Below are 22,327 nucleotides of genomic sequence, written 5' to 3' on the forward strand. Positions count from 1 at the left end.
CAGGCCGAGTCGAGCGTTCAAGCCAAATACATAAATGATATTGAGCTCAGGTTCCGAAACCACAAGGTTGCTTTGGACGAGGCTAGAAAGGCTCTACTGAACCTGCAGAATGAATACACAGACTTAACGAGGAAGCACAACGACATCAACTCAAATTACCATGAGCTGCTCAAAACTCACAGTTCCCTCCAAAAAAGATACAAGAAGCTCAGCTATGGAAAGATTGGATTAGATTAGATTATCCCACAGTTTAGAGTAGCAATATGTTCTGATGCAGTAAAATGGGGGAACTTTTAACCTCAGTTCTCCCCAAAATTGATACGCATGAACGATGTCGACCCATCTGGTCTTAATGTGAATCAGTCTGACCCTTGACCCTAAACTCTCAGTTAGCGATGATTTGATATCTATCAAGAAACATTCAGGTGTTACTTTTTGTTATGGGAAAAGGATTTGGTTCTGTTGTGTTCATTTTCTACCACTTTGTCCTCTTCGTCTTTGGACTGTGGATGGAGGCAGGAGCACGGGGAACTCGACACAGAAAGGCCCTCGGTCCGATTGGAACTGGCGACCTTCTTGCTGTGAGGCACTACACCGTGTGGCCCTAGAAGAAGTTGAATCTATAAAATGATCGCTGCTTGACTCCATTGGTACTTTTCATAAAAGACCATATTTTATTTTGTTTTTTCCATTTTGTGAAATATGAAAAAGAAACTATTTCTGAAATACTTAGCAATGGAAAAAATAGAATTGGAATCAGATTTTTTTTGGTCAAAATAAAAAAGCACATCAGAAACATCTACTACCTAATTTTTGTAACATCTGTAGTGTTTCAGTAAAAAAACATGACAGTAGCATAAAGACATAAACCAATCATTCTGGCTAAGAAGCTAGAGTTTATTGTATTGTAATTTTTTTCACTTTTTCAATTACTTGTTTAGTCAGTGTTTCCCATACCTCACAACAATGATGTTCATTTTTGTCTCCTAACCAAAATCATTCAGTTTTAATGAGGTATATGGGGCAAAGAAAACAGAAAATATTTACATTTAAGAAGCTAAAAATCTGAGAACTCATTCCAGTTAATTTCCAGAATCTGAGAAAAAGAAAGAACTTTTTTCCACAGTCCAGAAATTAAAGAATTGACCTAAGTTTTGTGACTTTTCCAAAAACAAAGAAAACAAAAATAAGAATTTCTGAGATTAAATTTTTCTGAGATTAAGTTTGAATTTAATCTCAGAACTCGGGGACAAAAATCATGAGAATTCCGAGATGAAAGAATTCCAGCACCACTGAAATTCCGACAACAAATGGGACAAACCATTATCATCTCTTTCTATAACGATCGCATTTTCCTGCAATTTTAACGTGAAGTCATAAAAAAAACATCTGACACAGTTTTTTGCAGCATTTTCTCTTTTATGGTTTATAAGATGGGAAAGTTCCACGCATCAATCCGTCACGATACTCACTTACTGTGTCTTTATTAGTTACACTTTTATTTATTTACTATTTACATCCACTTTGTTATATAAATATATTACATTAATTTCAGAAAAGCTGTTGCGTCGATGCATAATAAACAAGCGCTTTAATAACAACATGGTTAAAGACGTAGTGGGAGGGGCCTGTGCCGAGCGGGCGGACATATGAGAACATGAATGTAGAGAAGATAAAGGCTAAAAAAAAAAAGAAAAAAGAATAAAGATGAAAACTGCTGCTCCGTCTCAACACAAACATCACACAGTGTTAGGTTAAAGGTGCAGTGTGTCAAATTTTAGCGTTTAAGCGTTTAAGTTCAACATTGCTATAAGGAACTTTGAGGAGTTAAGTTAAGGAATATTTTAGTGGATGTTGTGTCAGGAGAAGCTATGTAGCATTCACTTATAGAGATGAATCTTTCAATCCTAAATTCAGGCTTCTTTTTTCTCAGATTCTGAGAACTCTCACTTTAAAATACTTTTTTTATCTTGAATTTCTGCCAAATAGAATCACACACTGCACCTTTAAAAAGAGTCTTAACCACACCGTGATGTGAGAGCCCTCTAGTGGTGTAATGTGACACATGCACACGTCGACCGTGTTCAAAGACAAAGCAGCAGCTTGTGTCCTTACTCAACTCTGTCCAGGAGGGAAGGTGCATTTGAAATGCTGGTGTGTGGGAGGAGACATGGTGGGCGGGTGGAGACAGTACGTGGAGTGTCAGAGGTTAAACGATGATGATGATGGGGACATGTGCACAGACCCTGACTGATGAGGTTGATAGAAAGTGTCCGTCTCCTCAGCTGCAACATCAGCTCTTCATGAACTCCACTTTTAAATTAACTCATTCATCGTCTGCCCACTCATCCTTTCACAGCGTCTGCTTCCTGTTTCCTGGCTCGTGTGCAGAGCAGCTGCTGGACAGCGTGGACGTCCACAGTGTCCTCGCTGTCTGCGGCGTTGCGTCTCGTCAGCCTGTCCTCAGGCAGCCTCGTTGTCGTTGTTGTTGTTGATGATGATGAGGGCGGGGCCACTCGTCTGCTGACTCGTCTCGCTCAGCGCTGTCTGCGCGGCGGGTTTGGCGAGCACTCGCGGCGTGTTGAGGTTGTAGACCCCAGCGTGCAGGAAACAGGCTCTGAGTGTGAGACACAGGAGCTGCCGAGGCTTCAGCTGCAGTTTGTACTGACTCTGACCGACCCACGTGAATGAGTTGTGGACGTCCACGCTGTCTGGACTGAGGGAGACGACGAAGACAGAGACACACGAGTTTAACTTTTAAGGCACAGTACGTAATCTCTGCCAGCAGCAGGTCATTGAGAAACGATTTAGGGCGTAAAAGCCCCAAAGAAAATGAACGATAAAAACATTTGTTTTATTACTTACAAAATAAAGTGCACACTTTTACTTTCTTTCATTTTAAATGTTATTTTTACAAAATAAAAGACACAAATGCTTTTACATTTGTTTTAGTGGTTATTCTTACAAAATAAAATGCACGCTTTTACGTTTGTTTTAGTAGGTATTCTTACTAAATAAAATGCACGCTTTTCCGTTAATTTTAGTAGTTATTCTAACAAAATAAAAGACGTGCTTTTACGTTCATTTTAGCAATTATTCTTACAAAATAAAATACGTGCTTTTACATTCCTTTTAGTAGTTATTCTTACAAAATAAGAAGCGCTTTTAAGTTAATTTTATTAGTTATTCTTACAAAATAAAAGATGTGCTTTTATGTTTATTTTAGTAGTTATTCTTACAAAATAAAAGATAGTGACGATGACAAATTTCAAAATAAATTTTATAATGTTTTGATTCACAAATATTGTACTGTATTTTTCCAAATAAAAAAAACAAACAAAAAACAATCACTAACTTAGTTTCCCACATTGTTTCTGCTACAAGAGTGTAAAAATAAAACATCTGTGAAGAAACTGACCTGGAGCTTTTGTGCCGTAAGTCAATGAGGACGTCCACCTGAGCCATGGAGCAGTTGGACAGAGACAGAGTCACCGGCACTAAACACAGACTGCAGACAAGAGACAACAAAACTTTCACTCAGCATTTACGCTGTACCATAACGAGGGCTGCGATGACATCAAACTCCCTCTGCTGGATCTTAAGAGTTACTACTCGTAAATGATCTACGAGACTACGAGACTGCAGCATGAATTTCAACACACACAAAAAATGACCGTCCTAGTGTGTGTGTCTCACCTGTCCTGGACAAATGGGTGTGTGTATGTCTCGGGGTAGTGCAAGTTGGTCTTGATGAGTTGGGACAGTTCTGCAGATGGAGGAGCCAATGGAAGAGGAAGCTCGGATTTAAACTTGAGGAGCACCATCTCCTGAGCTTCCTGAAACACACACACACTCTGAGTGACATCATCTCCTCTGCTATGACATCATCAAACCAGTTCTGTGTGCAACATTTATTGGGGTTAAGACCTGGTTTTAGGTTAATTTAGGTTCAGGGTAAAGGTAAGGCACGTAGATATGAAAATTAAACTCAAACGCACAACCGCTCCAGTTGAAAGACAACTCACTTTACCACTGAGCCATCGTCGAGTGTCCTCAGTAAGAAGGCTACACAAGAATATATGTGTGTTCTTGTATTTGTCATAAACACTGACATCAGGACATGTGGTCCACATTGAGACCAAAACCTGGTCCTAATGAGGAGAACCTCATTTTTTGAGGAACCGGTTAAGTTTAGGACTAATGTTTGAATTGTGGTTATAGTTAGATATTATCTGGTTATGGAAGATGAATGGAAGAGTTTGTGTGTGAGACGACTGACCTCTTTGGGCGTCAGTGAAGTGGCCTCTTTGCCGATGGTCTGCAGAGCCACGTGAAGCTGACCTTCTAGAATCAGCTGTTTATTGTCTTCAACCACATAAGCCTGTAGAGGCAGAGACACACAACAAACACACGCACACAATTTAATGACACTCATTTAACTGAACAAAAACACAACATGTGTGCGACTTCAGTGGACCTGCACTGTCTGAAGGGACATTTTTATTGCCCCTGGACACCTGGAATAAAGAATAAAGCTTATTCTTTCTTATTCTGAATAAAGCTCATTATAATAATGACTTCTTGTCATGGAGAAGTTCTTCTGCAGTTCCTCTTACCTTCCAGATGACGATGATGTTGAGGTCCAGCTCGTTACACTTCCTGACAACGTTGCCGATGTCCTCAGAGGACGAAGTCAGGCCCTGATTCTTGCTGCTGGACGTCGTCCTGGACGAGGACACGTCCCCTCGCTGAGACGGAGACCCTGAGGTCCGACAACAGCGGAAGAAGAAATCACCACAGGGCGTGGACGAGCTGATGATCTGAAATGTAGACCATCAGATGTGTGTGACGTTTATGATTTGTTCTGTTATTTTTGTCTTTAGAGGACGACTGTATTTTTTTCTCTCTTTGATAAATAGAACTGTTCAATGACAACAAATAAGTTTATGAAGTTTCTCAGAATAAAAGTGTGCAATTTGTAATAATTGTATTAATATTAATACATAATAATTGGCCCATGCTGAAAATATGGCACATTCTCTATCACTTCAGATACAGATGTAAACACACCAAATAACAGGAGTAAACTTCCTGTTGTGATGTAAACAACTAAAATGAGTTGCTAGTATATTTTATCCCAAATCTATTTTCTGTGCTTTATTATAAATGCCTTGCACTAAATCTGTTGTGTTCTACTGTACATGCTACAGTAGCTGACAGAAACCTGAATAATTCAATCAATAATATCAATAATGTGAGCTTCAATTTTACCCGTTCGCTCCCCAGATTCAGGTCTGCAAATGTATATTTCCCCACGGTATCCGAGGTCACTAAAAAAACATACAAACAAGACATGTCAGCATAAAAAAACAGCATTGTAATCTGCTCAGATTAGTTAGAGTTTCTGTTTGTGTCAGTACCTTGTGGTTTACATCGTTTTGCCTTGAAGCAGAGTTTGGCTCGCTCTCTGCTGGTGAGTTTACAGTCTGAAAGAGAACACACACACACACAAACTGTGGATGATGCATGGGAACTGATGATGAAAACATGAGGAGTTTGCAAATGAGCTCACCAACCCTGTCATAGGATTCTAAAATGGCTGCCAACGTACAAACACAGCTACTTTTACCGTTACTAGCACTTCTTATTTGTGTCAAAGTAAATCTGTCGTACAGTTAAATCATTCCTGTGTAAGTGGAGCGCAGCATGAAATAACCCCTGGAAGAAAACGGAGCATGAATGAGTGAATGTGTCAGACTCACCTTTGTCTCTGGCTGGGTTGATGCACTTGTGGAGGCACCAGTGTTTGCTGCTGCTGGAAACCTGGACGATGTGGAACTCACGCACGCCAGATTCACTCTGAGGGAAAAGAAAGACAAATTTAAAGCTACATCCGAGCAGAGACGGTAAACGTGTGCTGCTGCAGTCTGTGCTGCTCACAGTGTTGATGTTCTCCACGTCGATGAAGACCAGCGTTCCTCCGCTGCCTTTGTCCTCGGTGCTGTGATGTGGAGGGTCACTGCTGCGGGAGGCCGACGCCTGCACGCTCAGAGAGCGACTGGCGCAGATGAACGCTGTGTGACGGATCACCCGGTGACTGAGAACACAGAGAGGGTACGAGAACATGGAGACGTGAGACTGTGTCACTGTAGATAACCAATTACCTTGTCATTTGTTAACCATAGACTGAATTTTGAATGATTTATTTGTCATATGGAGCAAAGAAACCAGAAAATACTCACATTTAACAAGCTGAAAAATCAGGAACATTTACCTGATTTTGTTTCCTTTCTCCGTGTTCTCGTAGTAGAAGAGGAAGTTGATTTCATGCACCCCCTCCTGGTCGGGTCCTCGGAGCCACAGCGGCAGCTGGACGGACTCCCCCGGCTGCAGAGTGTCGCCCTCTACTGGGATGTCCATCACACTGGAGAGCTGCTGGAAATGTTCGGCCGAAACCAGCATCTCCGTTGCCACAGCGCCCGGCTGTGACGCCGCGGCCAGCGTTTTATACGGCGAGCAGTTCTCGGCCGAGGTCGGGCTGAGTGGCGTCAGCGGTGTTGTGGCTTGGCTGCCGAAGGTGAAGAACTGAGGGTGCGTGGATGCCACCCGCAGACCGGTCAGAGCAACAGCACTGACGTTACAGAATTCTACATAAGCCTTTCTGATCTCACCACACAGCAGAGCGGTGGGAAACTGCAGGAAAAACACCTGCAACACACACGGAAAACAAACGATTTTCAATTCTGTGTCTTCTTTTTCCTACATATTTTTCTTATTGTGGGAAAAGAATCTGAACACGGGAGCTTTAAAAAAAAGTTTTCAAAAAAAACCTTTGAATTTAAAACATGGAGAGAATGTTGAGGGAAGTTTCAAAAACAGATATATTTTTCCAAATATTCTTTTAGGATTTATGCTAGGATATTTTTCCTACTTTTTTCTTTTTTGGGAAAAGAATCCAAACATTTTTATTGCATTTTTTATTTTATTTTTTTTAAACATTGAGAGAATTTTTTAAACTTACTTTTCAGGGAGTTTGGGTGTTTGTCTTCTAATAATTAACTTACTCTTTTTTTCCCTTTGCAAAAACCTCTGAGGCACAAGAACAACATCCTTCATGTTTGTATTGTCAAGACAGTGAGTGAGTGAGTGAGTGAGTGAGTGAGTTGTACCTCCATCAGGGGCATAGACGTTGTAATGATGGGATCCAGACGTCGATCGGGACCGTGTCGGACCGACATCTTGTCCTCTTTGGTCAGGTTGAGTCGTGGACCCTGGATCTTCAGGTCCTGTCTTCCACGAACCACAATCAGATCCCCCGTCTTCTGGCCTGAAGGGAAAGACATGTGGTGAGTGTTTGTGTGGCAGCAAAATTAAGATTTATATCCAACATTATATGATATATGATATATATATTATGTGACTCAGTGAAGACACCAGAAATGTGTCACAGTTACCGTCACCAGCGCTGGGAGCGATCTCTCCAGAAGAGGCTTCAGCCAGGTTATACACCACACCCACGATGTTCAGCTGTCCAGTTCTGTGTGGCAGCAGTCTGAGGCGGGCCTGGGGTCAAAGGTCACACTGACTGTTAATTATCCACAGAAGGTTCAGGCTCATTTTTTGGTCAGAAAATGTTGAAAAATGTGAATCAGTGTTTCACAAAACTGTCTGAAATTATTTATTTGTTAAATTGAGCAAAGAAACCAGAAAATGTTCACATTCAAGAAGCTGTAACATCTTAAACTACAGGTCAGTCTTTCTGTGATCAACATGATCAGGTTTTTCCAGCATCTGTGGTTTTGTTCATCTAATTTTAAAACATTTACTCTTACTAAACAAAGCTTAGTGTGCCTGGAAAACCCTTAAGACTTCATCTTTTACTTTGAATTACTCAAATAATCATGATAATAAAGTTGATTTATTATCATGTAATAAACGGATTCATGAACTGACTAAATTCACTGTACTGTTTTATAATATAAATACTGTAGCTAAGAAAGTAAACTGTCCCAAAGAAAAGAAGATAAACAAAAGTTTAAAGAGCCCATCGCCCGGAAGTGCCAATTAACGCTGCATTTTTGTGTGTATCTGCATCATTACCTCGTTGATGAAGCCCTAAAAGTCCATAACAATCAGTTCAGCCACTGCTGAGAGCAGTGGCTTTTGTTTATTCAATTTTTGTTTAGCTCCTACTAAACAGTCTGTAAACTGTAAATTCAATTCCCTTTTCTGTGGATGCTAAATATTAAAATTATACAAAACCTTCTCAGCCTCTATAGAAAACCACAAGGTACAAAAAAAAAAACCAGTTAATTTATCATAAACACAACAAACACAGTAAACTCCACTGTGAACCATGTGAGCCCTTACCACTTTGGTCTCCTCAGGAGTCAAGTGAAAGTCAATGATGGTCTCCGTGGTGACGATGTCGTCTTCTTTCTGCGTCCCCTGTGAGACGACAGAGAACAAACATGAACATGTCCAACTTTAGTTTCGTCTTTATATGAAAAACAACATAAATCAGGAAACAAAAATGTCCAGGCCGCTCACCTCCAGAGCCAGCGTCTCCTCGTTAGTGACGGTCTCTCCTGGTGTCTCCTCGGTCGCCGTCGCCTCCTCTTTAGAAAGAGACGAATCACCTGCGGTGAACCTCCAGACCAGAGACAGGTTAGACAGAGCCAGAGGAACCTTCAGAGGGTTCCTGAACGTCACCTCCACTATGACTGGTTCTGCAAAGACGAGGTCAGAGAAAGAACGTGTACGGTTACAGGTTTGATGTTGAAAATGAATAATTCTACATTAATCACATGCACAGGTGCGCACAGGTGCACACTGTGGGACCTTTGTTGCATCTCATACCATATACTTTTCCTGTCTATTATTAAAGAAAGATGGCAAAATCTTTAGAAAATAAATTGGCTGTCACTACACTTCCGGATTCATAGTAGAGGTCGATCGATGTGGGTTTTTCTATGTCAGATGCTGATTTTTAGAAATCAGGGAAGTAAATGGAAGATAATTGAAGCCAATTCTATTTTTATTTTTTTGCCCATACATGTAGCTGATTTTCACTGCAGCTGTTAAAATATAAGAGAAATCATAAAAAAAACTTGATTTACTCCAGTAACTAGATATTAAACAATGGTCTGACTCTCCTATCTACTTAATTATAAGTAGATTGTTTATAATAAGATTATAGATTAGATTATAATAATTATATACAGTTTCAAACTCAATATTAAATACACAAAACAAGCCTTTAAAGACCAAAACAAATTAAGTTTGAGAAACTGGTCGCACAATAAATAATGAGTCGATGCCAATTATAAAAAAATGGCAAATACTGACCCAACTGATGAATTATTCTACCTCTAATTCCTAGTACCTATGTGTAAACCACTAAGTAATAGTCTGGATACCATTTAATTCATATAGTTAGAACATGTTTGTAATGATATCCAAATATCAGAGTTTATGAACCAAAAAACTAAGTCAGATCAGAAGACCGTGAACTTTCACATCAAATATTGTGTGAGTGATTGAGCCGATAACTTATATATAACCAATATATACACATCCAACAGCAGAGGTCATTTCGTTTCTTCTGTTGTGAAAATAACATCATATTTTTCATATTCTTGTGTGAACAGATTTAGATACAGCTTTTTCTAGACCACCATGATATAGAACTGACAAAAACTGCAAATAAAAGAACTAGAAATAGAAAAAACTGCAAATAAAGAACTCGAAATCGAAAAAACTGCAACTTAAACTAGAAATAGAAATATATACCAATACACATTTACATACAGCAGAGGTCATATAGTTTCTTCTGTTGTGAAATGAACATCATATTTTTCATATTTCACATCTCAACAGATAGATAAGGGGGTAGATACAGCTTTTTCTTCATTGTAGAAAACAAATAAATAAATAAACATTTACAGTATAAAAGGCCTATTCAGCTCACTGTTTTACTCAATCATATCAGAGGATCTGTTTGCCGAATACATTTTAAAGTCAACATTGTGCCTCCCTTAGACCCAAGTAGCTGTATCTTACCCTCCACCACGGCCAGTGGGTGGCGCTGGTTGTCCGTCTGGCTGTTCAGGCAGCACTGGGTGGGCTGGAAGTTGCTCGGGACGATCCCTCTGTTCGCCGCAGCCACGAGCTGCTCCTCAAGGTTGCACCACATGACGGCCAAGTCCTGGTCGTACTCCTGGTCCAAGGACACATGAGTGGCTGCTTGTTTCTCCCCTGCACACGGCAGAGAATTAGAGATGAGAATGGGTTGGGTTTCGATATAACACACTACGTTATTTTGGAGAGAAAACATGTACATGGTGGTCTTTGTCGAGTAAACGTGTTAGAGGATTCAGGTAAGACTATAACCAAGATCATTTCTGACTTTTTAAGACCACATATGTGTATATCATTTTACATCTGTTTAACCTGCACACTGACTTTGGTAGGACCTTCTTTTCAAACTGTGGAACTAATAACTGAAAATTGAACTTAGGAAGTATGAAATAGAAAAAACTGCAATTTAAGAACTAGACATAGAAGAAACTGCAACTTAAGAAGTACCACTGGAAAAGACCTGTAAATTAAAGAACTAGATTTGGGAAAACTGTAAATAAAACAACTGGAAATGGAAAAACTGCAACTAAAATAAATAGAAATGGAAAAACTGCAATTAAAAGAACAAGAAATAGAAAAATGGAAAATAACTAAATCTTAAAACTGGAACAGGAAAAAGGTGCAACTAAAATAATTGGAACTATGAAAACTGGTTCACATGTGATGAAGTTTATTTTTGTTTAAATTTATGTAATATATATTGTATATTTTCCTTATGTCAGCTTCCACTGACTCAGATCAAGTGCAACTTGGAGGAACAGAGTGCAGTCACTTTACCTTCAGCAAGGCGGCGTTCATGTCCAAAATAAACTCTGGTGGCTGAGCTGTGGATGCAGGGCAGAGGCAGCTGTGGGAGGCTCACTGCATTTCCTCCTATCACACTCTGGACAACAAACACAGTTGAACATTTCACACACATTAAACACCTTCAATTTAGGGCTAAAACGACTTATTTATCCATTACTGAATAAATGCCAGCTATTTTGATCATTGTTTAAAAGTTTTCAGATTTTTCAGCTTCTTAAACGTTCCACTTTCTTTGCTCTGTATATAAAACATAATATTAAGACGTCAAATAATATTGGTTTGAAGACAGAACAAGACTTTTTCAACATATTTGTATATTTTGTTTTGTGGAGCAAATAAACCAGAAAATAAATAAAAAAATAGAACAAACTGCAATAAAAAGAACAAGATATAGAACAAATGCAAATAAAAGAACTAGAAATAAAAAAAAACTGCAAATAAAAAACTAGAAATAAAAAAACTGCAAATAAAAGAACTAGAAATAAAAAGAAAACTGGAAATAAAACAACTAGAAATGGAAAAACTGAAAAAGAACTAAAGGAAGAACTGGAAAAAACTGCAACTAAAAGAACTAAAAAAAAAGAACAAATTGCAATTACAAGAACTAGAACTGGGGGAAACTGCAATAAAAAGAACTAGAAATAGAACAAATGCAAATAAAAGAACTAGAAATAAAACAAATGCAAATAAAAGAACTAGAAATAAAAAAAACCCTGCAAGTAAAAGAACTAGAACTGGAAAAACTGCAACTAAAGGAACTAGAAATAGACTTAAAAGATTCATATTTAAGAAGCAGAGAAAATCAGAGAAACTTGCTTCAATCAAATAACTGTTACAGATAATCCAGAAAAATAAATGATAGAGAAGCTGCTGAGGTTGTGGATGAGCAGAGAAACAGTTGCATAATGAAGGAGGAAAAGTGAAGACTGATCTACAGGATGTAGGCAGAGCCGTTTCCTTGGCAACAGCCAAACAAGATCCAAAAGAATCACCAGAAAAGAGAATCAGCTGACGTCTGTGACTCAGAGACTTTTGTCAGTGAACATCGTTGCAGTAGTTTTTAACTTTTCATATGAACAAAGAACAGAGTGAACCATGAATATGTTCAGCAGATATTTGTCTCTTTTACTGAGGTTTTCAGGGAGGAAGAAACCTAATGCTGTATCCAAGTTTGAACCCTTCTTAAGAGGGAGTTCACACAAAATTCTCCAAATCTACAAGAGTGTGTACGCGCTGCACCGTACCTTATATACGTAGAGATACTCTCTGAGGAAGGCGGCCTGCTGCGTGGCTGTCTGTCTGCTGTCGTTGGTCAGGATCTGTCTGAAGGCCGTGACGGCGTTCTCCTGTTGGCGGAGTGTGAAGGACTGTCGGCCGATGGTGAAGTTGATGTGGTCCTCGGCCAGAGACCAGCCCCTCTCCTTGTACACCTGCATGGCCTGGCAGTAACAGCGCAGGGCATGTCTCCGCTACGAGAAGAGGCAACACATTTATCATTTCCAGCTGGATTTTTGGCGGGAGGCAGTAAAATCTTCGGCTGTAGGTTTTGTGTTAACACAAAATATCCCCCCCGTAAATAGTACGGTCCAGTCCCAATGAACCACTTCTTCAGTGATGAATGATGAAACAGCCTCTCTCTGTCACAGTGATTTAACCCTTCTGTTACCATCCTGTTGTCGCTGACGGGATTTGGCATGCGTATTTCTCATTAACATAACTCCTAGACTGTTTATCATACCCAAAAATATACAAGAACGACCAGAAAGCAGAAAAATACATCTACATGTCATTACGGTAGAACCTCAGGACTTCCGCGGAACGAGCATCCAGTCACAGACAAGATTCACCAGCACATCGCACAGCTTCTCAGTTCTGTAACAATAACTCACTCATAGAACTTGTTTTAAAAGCCATAAAATCTAAATAAAATCCAGATGTCCTGAATATCATGATGGTCATAAGAGTGTTAACCTGAAGAAAACTATGGTTATAAGTTACGGAAATGCTTTTTGGAAAAAGAGCTAGAGATAGAAAAAACTGCAATTGAAAGAACTAGATCTGGAAATAAGAGGGTTAACGTGACGAAAACTACAGTTGTAAGTTACGGAAATGTTATTGGGCAAAAATGCAAAAAGGGTCGAGCTAAAGACACGGTAATTAGTTGAATTGGTGTCGATTGTTGCAATAGTTGTGTTATTATAATAGACCGCCTTGCAGTGGCCTGGGGACCTGTCCAGAGTGCGACGCCAGCAGGGTCTGTGACTCTGTGAGAGGCTCTGTGACTACCGCAATCACTACATTGTGAATTCCAGGAAAGACTTCCAGGAAATGTAAACATGGAGCTTTTCAAGAGTACACATGTCCAGAGCTCACCTGTCCTGCTTTGCTGAAACGATGACCGGCCAGGATCATGTGGAAGGCAAACTTGCGTACCATGGGGTTCCTCATGTTAATGAAGCAGTGAGCGGCCTGCTCCAACATCAGAGCGCTGCGCAGGTCTGAGTCCTGGACGAGACGAGAAAAACAAATGCTCAGAGCAGAACTCATCCATTAAAAACACACAAATATAGGATTTATCAGAGATTTACAGTGACTCAGCAGTTAAGACTAAAAAGTAGAGATGATTTTCAGACAGTGGTGAACATGGTGCATGTTTCCTCACCTCACTGGTCATCTTAATGAGGAGCGTGGCAGCATCAGAGTATTTTCCCTGACTCTTCAGAATCTCAGCGCTGAGTAAAGCACATCTCTCAGCCAGCACCATGTTCCTGTAGAGGACAGAAGACATGATGATGATGATGCGGTCACGACTGAAACTATTGGCTGTGTTGTCCTGCTGTAGGTTATTTTCTCTAGCATTTGATATATCAATTACACAACTCTAAACAGTTTTAAAAAGGAAATGATGAACAGATGACTGAATCAGATCATACTTGCAGACATCTCTGTACGTCTGTATCGCCGTGTCCATGTAGTGAGCAGGATACGGTCGAGGAGCTCCGGCCTGAAGAAAAGCTGACACTGCGGCCATTTCCTACAAGAGCAGAGGCGACATAAACAGATGTAGTCAAAAAAGATTCAACATAAGAGTGGCGGCTTATTCAGCCTGCTGTTTTAGTCATGAGTCATGATCTGAAAGCTAATTTTTACATTTTTTTTTAACCCTCTAAATGTGACATGGTGGTTTAGAAACACACTTTCATGTGAGGTGACAAAGTGAGAATAGATGTCTTTTATTACTTTACAGCCACTTTAAGGATTTAAATGCAACTTTAAACTCTGTGTTTGGGAATTAATGCCATCAACACATGAGAGCAGATGTAAATGTGTGTGTGTGTGTGTGTTCTCACCAGTGCTCCTGCAGCATACAGCATGGCCTGGTCAGACAGGAAGTCTTTCTTTGCCGTGTGGTAACAGCTGTAGGCCAGTTCATAGTGCTGCACAAGGAAGCACAGGTCGGCCATCTTCCTGATCTGCAGCTCTGGAGCTTCTGGAGGATACCTGACATTCGAGACATGATCAGTACACAGTATGTATGTATGTATATGTGCATGTATGTATGTATGAAAGCGTGGTGGTGCAGAGCTTACAGAAGGCCACACGTGCTCTTTGGTTCACTGACACTCTTCTCTGGAACTTTGCCTCCCCCAAACCACTTCTTGGTGGCAGTGAAGAGAGAGCGACTCAGACCTTTCCTGGAGACCAGCTGTGGACAGAGACGCAAGATCACACTTCTGCTGTGGATCCCAGTGTCCGCTGTTTATATACATACTACATATATACTTATATTCCTTATTATCCTTACTTATCGCTAAATTAAAACATCATCAAAAGGTGAAGAAACCTGGTCGTTGAGCTGCCTGATGCTCTTCTCGATGTGCGGCAGGAGGCCTCTGGAGGTAAACTCTTGGATGAACTGCCTGATGCGGTCGTGGTCGTTCAGGGTCAGACTCGCCCCGTGGCTTCCTGCTCCTCCCACCGCACTCTCTGGATCTCTGCTACTTTTCTTTGAGGCAGTGTTTCCTGTTGCACTGAGGGTCTGAAGACTGCCAGAGCTGCTGCCACTGTCCAGCTGCAGAGGATGGCTGTCCAGGTTGTTGGACACTGGGTCTGCTGTTAGGAGATGGGGAAAATAGTTATCTCAGTGACCTTTAACTTGTCATACAAAGCAAATGAAGATGGACACACACATTAGGGGGTAAAACCATATACAGACTGACCTTTCTCTGTCGAGTCCTGGCCGTCCACTTCAGCTGTGTTAATACTGTTCTCTACTGTGGCACTGTTCACAGTCGTGTCGTCGAGTGTATCCTGCAGGAAGAGTCTCAGTGTGAACACATGACTGCGACTTGATGACAGAGTCAACATGTGACAATACAGTACTGCTGTATTGTCTGACTGCTGAATGTTGTAACCTTGTTATACTTTGTAACTGTGTTTTTTTCCTGGTTAAATAAATAAAAAGATCTACTTGCTTGTAGTGGTAACCTACACACAAATCAAAGAAAGGTGAGGCCATTGTCTGACTCCATTCATTTCTCCATGAGAGACGGGGCAGACGTGGCTCGTTAAGTGATGCATCCGTTGCATTTCTAACAATATTTCTTGCATAATTATCGTTCTGCACACACTGGTGCCCTCAGTGAGTCACCTGGTCAAAACTGAAGCCTGTGAGGTGAACCGTTGGAAAGACAACTTGTTTTCAGACACAGAGGTGTTTTATTTTATAGCTAATGACGCTGGACCGAGCTCAGTGACTGCACATGGACCAGGCTACAGTCGTTACCTGGCTGTGCAGGTTATTCCTGTGCAGGTACTGACTCCAGGGGTCTGGAATCTGCTCGTCTTCTTCACTGGAGATGGTGCGAGAGTTCATCTTCAGCAGGTAGCAGCCCTGAGAACCGTATCTCTGTTTCATGTCTTCATACACCGTGTCTGCCCTGGAGAGAGAAAAGAAACATACTCTCAACAAAACTGAGACACAAACAGATGAGGTACAACATGGAATATTTCAGATAAAACTACACCCACACTGATGAATGACTGATTGATTAATAATCATCATAAATAATACGTTTTCTGGTTTAGCAGCTTCTTAAATGTGAATATTTTCTGGATTATTTGCTCCATATTAACAAAGAAATCATTAAAAGTCAATAATTTTAGTTTGTGGATAAACCAAGACATTTGAAAACAATTATCAGTCAATCAATCAATTATGAAAATGATCATTAGTTGCTGCCCTAGAACCAATATGAGGTTTTCTACTAAATCAGGGCAGCCAATAGCTGGTAAGTGATCCCAATATTTTGTTTTACTTTCCTATATCTGTCTGCACTGCACTGCAGTGCAATTAAAGCCAGTATTTTACCATTTAAAAAAATGTATAAATTAATATTAAATACAGCGCAGTAACAGCAGTTTATTTAGACATTTACTTACTTCTGTTCGTCGCCCTCGCTCGTGTCGTGCAGGAGGACGTAGTACTTGAGCGTGTTGGGGATGAACCACTTGGGATTTGTGCATTCTCCGCTGTGCTGAACCCTGTGCTGCTCGTTGGAAAGTTTCAAGAACTGCTCCATAGGAACGGCCTCAGTGGAGGAGACCACCAGCAAACCTGGTCACCACCGAGTCAAGGACACACAACTGTAAACCATGCGTTTAGACACCCGAGAGGAGCACACTGCACTGGGGGGGCTACTGTATTTATTAAATTGTCAATACAGAATAACAATTATTATTATTATTGTGGTGACTCAGCAGTAAGGCTAAAACTGTGCTGATGTAACACATGGATTTCCCAGTTTTGGGGTCAGTCTGCCGGTACCTGTAGCTCCGGGGCTGCAGGATCCAGATCTCAACCTGATACTATAATATTATTTATAAGAATAACAATAATAATAAAAAACAATTTGTAAGTAACTGTGAGTCCTGAGCTGCAGGACCCACATCAGGGAAGGTCAGGTTTGTAGGGTTTATTTGTCCGTGTATCTACACTTGAATCAAACCTGTGTGAGACTCTGCAGCTGTGTTTAAACCATTAAGATGATCTGCTTCTTACTTTGAGCCCATACATGTATGAACTAACTTGTTATTAACTATTAATTATTAATAGATTATTAAAGTTTGAAGTGCAGGAGACTGATGTGCGACATCACACATGTTAAGACACACAAATTTGAAAACCAAGTGGAGGTGATTTACGTCATACATGAAGGATACAGGCGAGGTAGTGATTGAGGAACTCGTGGTCAGAAGCAGGCATGGACTGGAGGAAGTTCTCTCTGTAGGTTTCAAACCAGGGTGTGGTCGCTGCAAAACACAAAGACAGAAAATAAAAACATGAGAAATTGTTTAAAACTCAAAAAAACAAAACCTCTTGTTTTGTTGGTGAAAATGTGTCTGAACGATGTGTGACTGTCATTCAGTTGAGAAGTTGTGCCACACAATCATCGAGAAACAAGATCTGCCAAGTGAGATGGACAGTTTTAGTGTCAGTGCTTTTCATCTGTTAATTTAACAGGACAGGGTGTTTGGAAAAACAAACAGACTCGCAGACATTTTGGTGCAGTCTGTCTTTGTGCTGCTTCCAGCCCATTCAATTCTAACAGACAGTGGGAGGAAAATAAACGGCACCAAGATTCAAAGCATTTGCTGTACCATCTCTGTTCCTTCAGATCATGTCTTCTTTCTAATGTCCATCTAATAAAGACAGAAGCTTTAAAGTGATAAAACTAATATGTATGTTTGATTTTAATCAAACATGAAAAGCAGAATAAAATCTACCATTTTTTGTTTCCTCCGCCAAGGACATGATGCTTTTTGCCGCCTTTCTGCATTTGTCTAGCGCAGACCTCAACGGGTCTTCTTCCTTTTTTCTGCTCATAAAACACATTTCTTGCAGGTTGTAAATGATATGTTGTTTGTTATGAATCATCGCCATTCACTTGTGGTGCAGAGTAAATCTGGCTGCCTGTTTGATGGAGAGGGGCAGACCTGACACTGCGGCATGCGTAACCCCTGACACTTTGGGCATGTTAGTGTCACTTTTGGAGCCCTTTTATGGTGATCAGCGTGAACTGGAGGGGGACAAATATCCCACTCTGCATCTTGTACTGCTATGGGCAGAACGACTCGGACATCACTGCCAGCAAAATGCGAACGATACTGTACAGCTGGCAGCAGTGCGTCAACAAAAAATGGACAAGGCCATCACCGATCTCCATAAAGCAGCAACAGGCTGTGGCTGAAATTCAACCAGTTGTGGATGCTGTCCTGCCTGTTAACCGCAGCAGCCAGTACAAGAGGACCCAGATGGCGCAAACCAGGAGACGGGTGCTGCGTCAATAGCAGCAGCAGCAGCACCCGCTCCCGCGCTGCGATCAATGGGAAAATGTATTTTGGAGGGTGGGGGGTCGGGGTTCCGGTCAGGTCAGGTTTGGGCTTAAAAACCTGTGGGTAGGGTCATGTTGTAATTTTCAGGCCATTTGAGAACTCTAACAAGCACCATCATTAAAATTAAAAGATTAGCTAATCCCTAACTGCAAACCCTTTCATCCAACAGGATGAATTTTTTTCAGGAATAAATTAGGTTATGGGAGGAAAAAATCATTTGATTTTTGGAGCTACCCATATCTGTACAGCATTTTGTCAAGGCTTTTTGCTCTCTGAGTGCTTTACCAATGTTATTATTATTTATATTAAGATTATTTGCCACAAAAAAAGCCACTAAAATACATATAAATATAAAAGCACACATGCATAAGCCCTACCTCTGCTCTCAGCCATTACTGGATGTAATATAACTACATTTACATATCAAAACAAACCCTGCATCTTCATGGGTGCATTATTAATCAACTGCTGAATGTATCACCAGAACAGTTCTAGAAGTTCTAAAAGCTCTAGAATTTGAATATTTTAACAAAAAAATTTAAAAAAAGATAGAACTTAATCATTTTGGTTTGTACACAAAAAGCCATAATTTTGAGGTTTGATCAAACATTTTGCAACATTTATGGACCAAGCAGCCGATCAAATGAATGAATTATGAAAATAATTTTGAGTTGCAGCCCTGATAGAAGGTGAAAATTAAATATCCATGTTTCTCCAACAGCAAGAAAGTAAACACAAGGAAAACTGTCAAAAAGACATTCTTTGTGATGTTAAATTAAATCAAAATTACATGTTGTACATCATCAACAATGAAATCTGAGTTTCAAAAACATACTTGACAAAGAAACCTCAGAATTTATGGCTGTAATGTACTGTAAATAATTAAAAGACAACCCTAACAGACCATTTTTGAGATTAAATTGAAGAGCCAGGGAACAAAAAAAATTACAACCACCTGAGTTTTAATCAAGAATCAACCACCTTGTAACAAGAACCGGGGAAATCCACAAAACACTGCAGCTACAGGAAACTAGAGGAGGAAAAAGAGGAGGAGGAGGAGGAGGAGGAGGAGCGGGACTATCACCAGATACCTGTGCACTGCTCGTTCATGCTGACCTCCAACAGTGTCTCTCTCCAGGCACTGTACCATGGCATGCTAGCTTTAAAAAAGTGATCTGACAGGTAGGAAGCAGAGTGTCAGGGCTGACGTTAGTAACAACAAGGTTCTGTGGCTTCAAACGAGAACTTTACAGACGATTAAAGACAGACAAATGAACAGGGAGAGGAAGCAGAGAACGGATCTCATTGTCAATTCATCTAAAGTCACAAAGGCCTTACATTTTATCAACTAGTGCAGTGTAAAAACACATGGATTGTAAATGTCTGAAGAAAAGGGTCAATTCCTGTCATGATAAACAGATCTTATTCATAACATTATTATGATAACTGTAAAAACATGCTTTAATATGTCAAATTTAAGGTTCCAGTGTCATGAATCCACAATCAAGGACCCATGACACTTTGAATCTAGCTCCAGTCCTTACCGTTGAAGTTGAGGTTGTAGTCTCCTGCTGTGATGGCATTGGTGACAGAGCCCTCTTGTGGTTGACAGGCTAACACCACCTCATTGAGCAGCCGTCGCTGGGTGGGACTAAGTGCTGCAGATGCCGCATTTGGGCTTGTTGCCAGATTGTTAACACAGATGCGAAGGTTCTTCACGACCTGCACCTGGTTGTTGGGATCCCGGATGTGCCCTGGAGGAGACACATGGACAAAACCACGGGTTCAGTCTGGACAAAGTCAGTCTCCAGAAAAAGTGGCAACGTTGTGTAGAATGCTTAAATTGATCATTTAATACGTGCAATTTGTTGTATGCACAAAACTCTGGCAAGACTGACAAAGTACTACAATAGTCTAACTACCCCACTACAGTCTAAAGCGACCACACAACAGTCTAATGCTACCACACGATAGTCTAACACTACCAAACCGAAGGTTAATATTGGTGAGCGTTAAAATAAAACACCAATACCAATGACTGGTCAAATGCTTAATATCAACCCCCAATAATCGACCAGGCCAACAACTGGTCGAACCCTGCTCAATATACACTAGAAAAAGGTGGGGATACACAGACTTTCATTTAGACAGTTTATTTACATAAAACTTAAATATTCAGAAGAAGAAATCTTTCCAGGCCCTGTCCACACGGAAACAGAACGAAACGTAAACTATATTTTTCTTTTTATCATTTTGAAAAACTTTTCCATAAAACAGGGAAAGGTCTTCATTCACATGAAAGTCCCCTACTGTTGTAGTACATATGCCAGGCGTGTACGAGGCGTTGTAACCTTTTGTCTGCAAACTATTTTATCAATAAAACTTTATTTGAACAGTATACATTATAATGTTTCATTAAGTGAATAAACCACATCATCTCCAAACAAGAGGAAGATGAAGAAGATATGCTAATGCTATAACAAGAGAGAGGTGGTACTCTGACATCATTGTTTTCCCAGAGTAGGTTCTATGGCAAGGTGGCGTTTTGAGATTAGGACTGAAACAATTACTAGATTATAATTATAATTGATTATCGGTTTGAGTATTTTTAAGGAATTAAAACAAGTTTTCTGATTTCTCAGCTTCATAAATGTCAATATATTCTGGTTACTTTGCTCCATATGACAAAGAAATCCTTAAAACTGAATCATTGTTGGTTTCTGGACAAAACAAGACATGTGTGGACTTTGAGAAACTCTTGTTTGAGAAACGCTGATCAACATTTTCACAAAGAAATGTTCTTATATATTTAAACGTCCTTTCCCGGTTTGAGAAACGCTGATCAACATTTTCTGACATTTTATGTACCAATCGATTACTCTAGTTATCGAGAAAATAATCGACAGATTAATCAATTATGAAAATAATCGTTATTTTGAGCTCTATCTGGAAGCCGGTGTTTTGTTTTGTTATTTTAAATTGCGGTTCAATGTCGATAGGAAAATAATAATAATGATAGAAAATCTTGGCATCGTTTTAGTGTGGAATGCCCCTCAGTGTGGATCTCGATCCGCATCAAACTCACAAAAACAGAGAAGATTAGCGGGTTGCGTGTTTGCTAACAGTCCTGTCACAACTACGCACGTCAATTTTTACGTAACAGTCCTTTACATTGACAACAAAGTGCTGAGTCCATGTATGAACCATAGGTGTGGACTGTGGCTGAAGCCCGTTAGCCGCTTAGCTCCCCGGCAGCTACTTGTTGTTCGGTGTGACAGCGCAGAAACAGAATAATTAAGTGTCAGTTCTCGGGGACCTGGTGGTCAGGTGTCTCTCGGTCTTCTCTTGTGTCCAGTGTGGACATGCTACCCGCTCCTGTCCACACACAGCTGCTGCTGCTTAGTCACACTCCAGCCTGTCTGTTAGCCAAGTGCTAGCGCAGAGCTAACGTCGGCTGCTAGTGCTACACCCACACATACACACACACCTCAGGCTAAAGATGCTAGCTGCTTCATACCGGTTCTCAGGTGTGTGACAGCGGGGACAGGGTCACGGGTGTGAGGGGGGAGAACAGCCGGCCTTACCTTCGGACGTGAGTCTGCAGAAAGGCCGCAGCAGCTCGGCGAAAGTCAGATTGTTCTTGCGAGTCACTCTCTCCGCTTCGTCGCTACACAGGACGGCCACCATCGGGACGAACGAGTCCTGGACGAACTCTTGGACGGACTGGACACACTGCGCCATGTCAGGGCTGGCGTCAAAGCGGCTAAACAGGGAGACGAGTGGGGGGGAGCTTCGCTACAATTCCGCAAAAGCCGGACTATTTCATTGCGAGAGATAAAGTCCTCCTCTCTTTGCAGACAACAGCCATGTTAAAGAATTGCCAGCCCACTTCCTGTGTGGAACTAAGACGGTCAGGTGACGCCTGACACCGCCTTGTGTGGTGGACGAAGACCCGCCCCCTAAGCCGCCGCTGATTGGTTACATT

General features: G+C 40.7%; 1 protein-coding gene across 3 annotated transcripts; it reads right to left on the reverse strand.

The window, feature by feature from the left end:
• Positions 1–1,467: 1,467 nt before the first annotated feature.
• trappc8 (trafficking protein particle complex subunit 8) lies at positions 1,468–22,231 on the reverse strand. 3 transcript variants are annotated; one of them, XM_044044210.1, is made up of 30 exons: positions 21,927–22,231; positions 19,887–20,096; positions 19,434–19,517; positions 17,170–17,259; positions 16,390–16,564; positions 15,734–15,887; positions 15,168–15,258; positions 14,792–15,057; positions 14,538–14,653; positions 14,298–14,448; positions 13,881–13,981; positions 13,610–13,715; positions 13,321–13,452; positions 12,192–12,416; positions 10,918–11,023; positions 10,063–10,257; positions 8,551–8,729; positions 8,371–8,448; positions 7,455–7,563; positions 7,170–7,327; positions 6,275–6,708; positions 5,941–6,097; positions 5,763–5,859; positions 5,421–5,486; positions 5,272–5,330; positions 4,617–4,820; positions 4,280–4,381; positions 3,697–3,836; positions 3,419–3,508; positions 1,468–2,716 (listed from the first exon to the last, which is right to left on the reverse strand). In XM_044044210.1, exons 1-30 carry the CDS (start codon positions 22,081–22,083, stop codon positions 2,464–2,466), a joined length of 4,485 nt encoding a protein of 1,494 aa, XP_043900145.1. In that variant the 5' UTR covers positions 22,084–22,231; the 3' UTR covers positions 1,468–2,463. The 3 variants fall into 3 exon arrangements, with proteins under 3 accessions (XP_043900145.1, XP_043900144.1, XP_043900146.1); XM_044044209.1 differs by having other exon boundaries at positions 14,792–15,060; XM_044044211.1 differs by lacking the exon at positions 19,434–19,517 and having other exon boundaries at positions 14,792–15,060.
• Between the last annotated feature and the right edge of the window lie 96 nt (positions 22,232–22,327).

Source organism: Solea senegalensis, linkage group LG14, assembly GCF_019176455.1.
Source record: "Solea senegalensis isolate Sse05_10M linkage group LG14, IFAPA_SoseM_1, whole genome shotgun sequence".
Classification (NCBI taxonomy): Eukaryota; Metazoa; Chordata; class Actinopteri; order Pleuronectiformes; family Soleidae; genus Solea; species Solea senegalensis.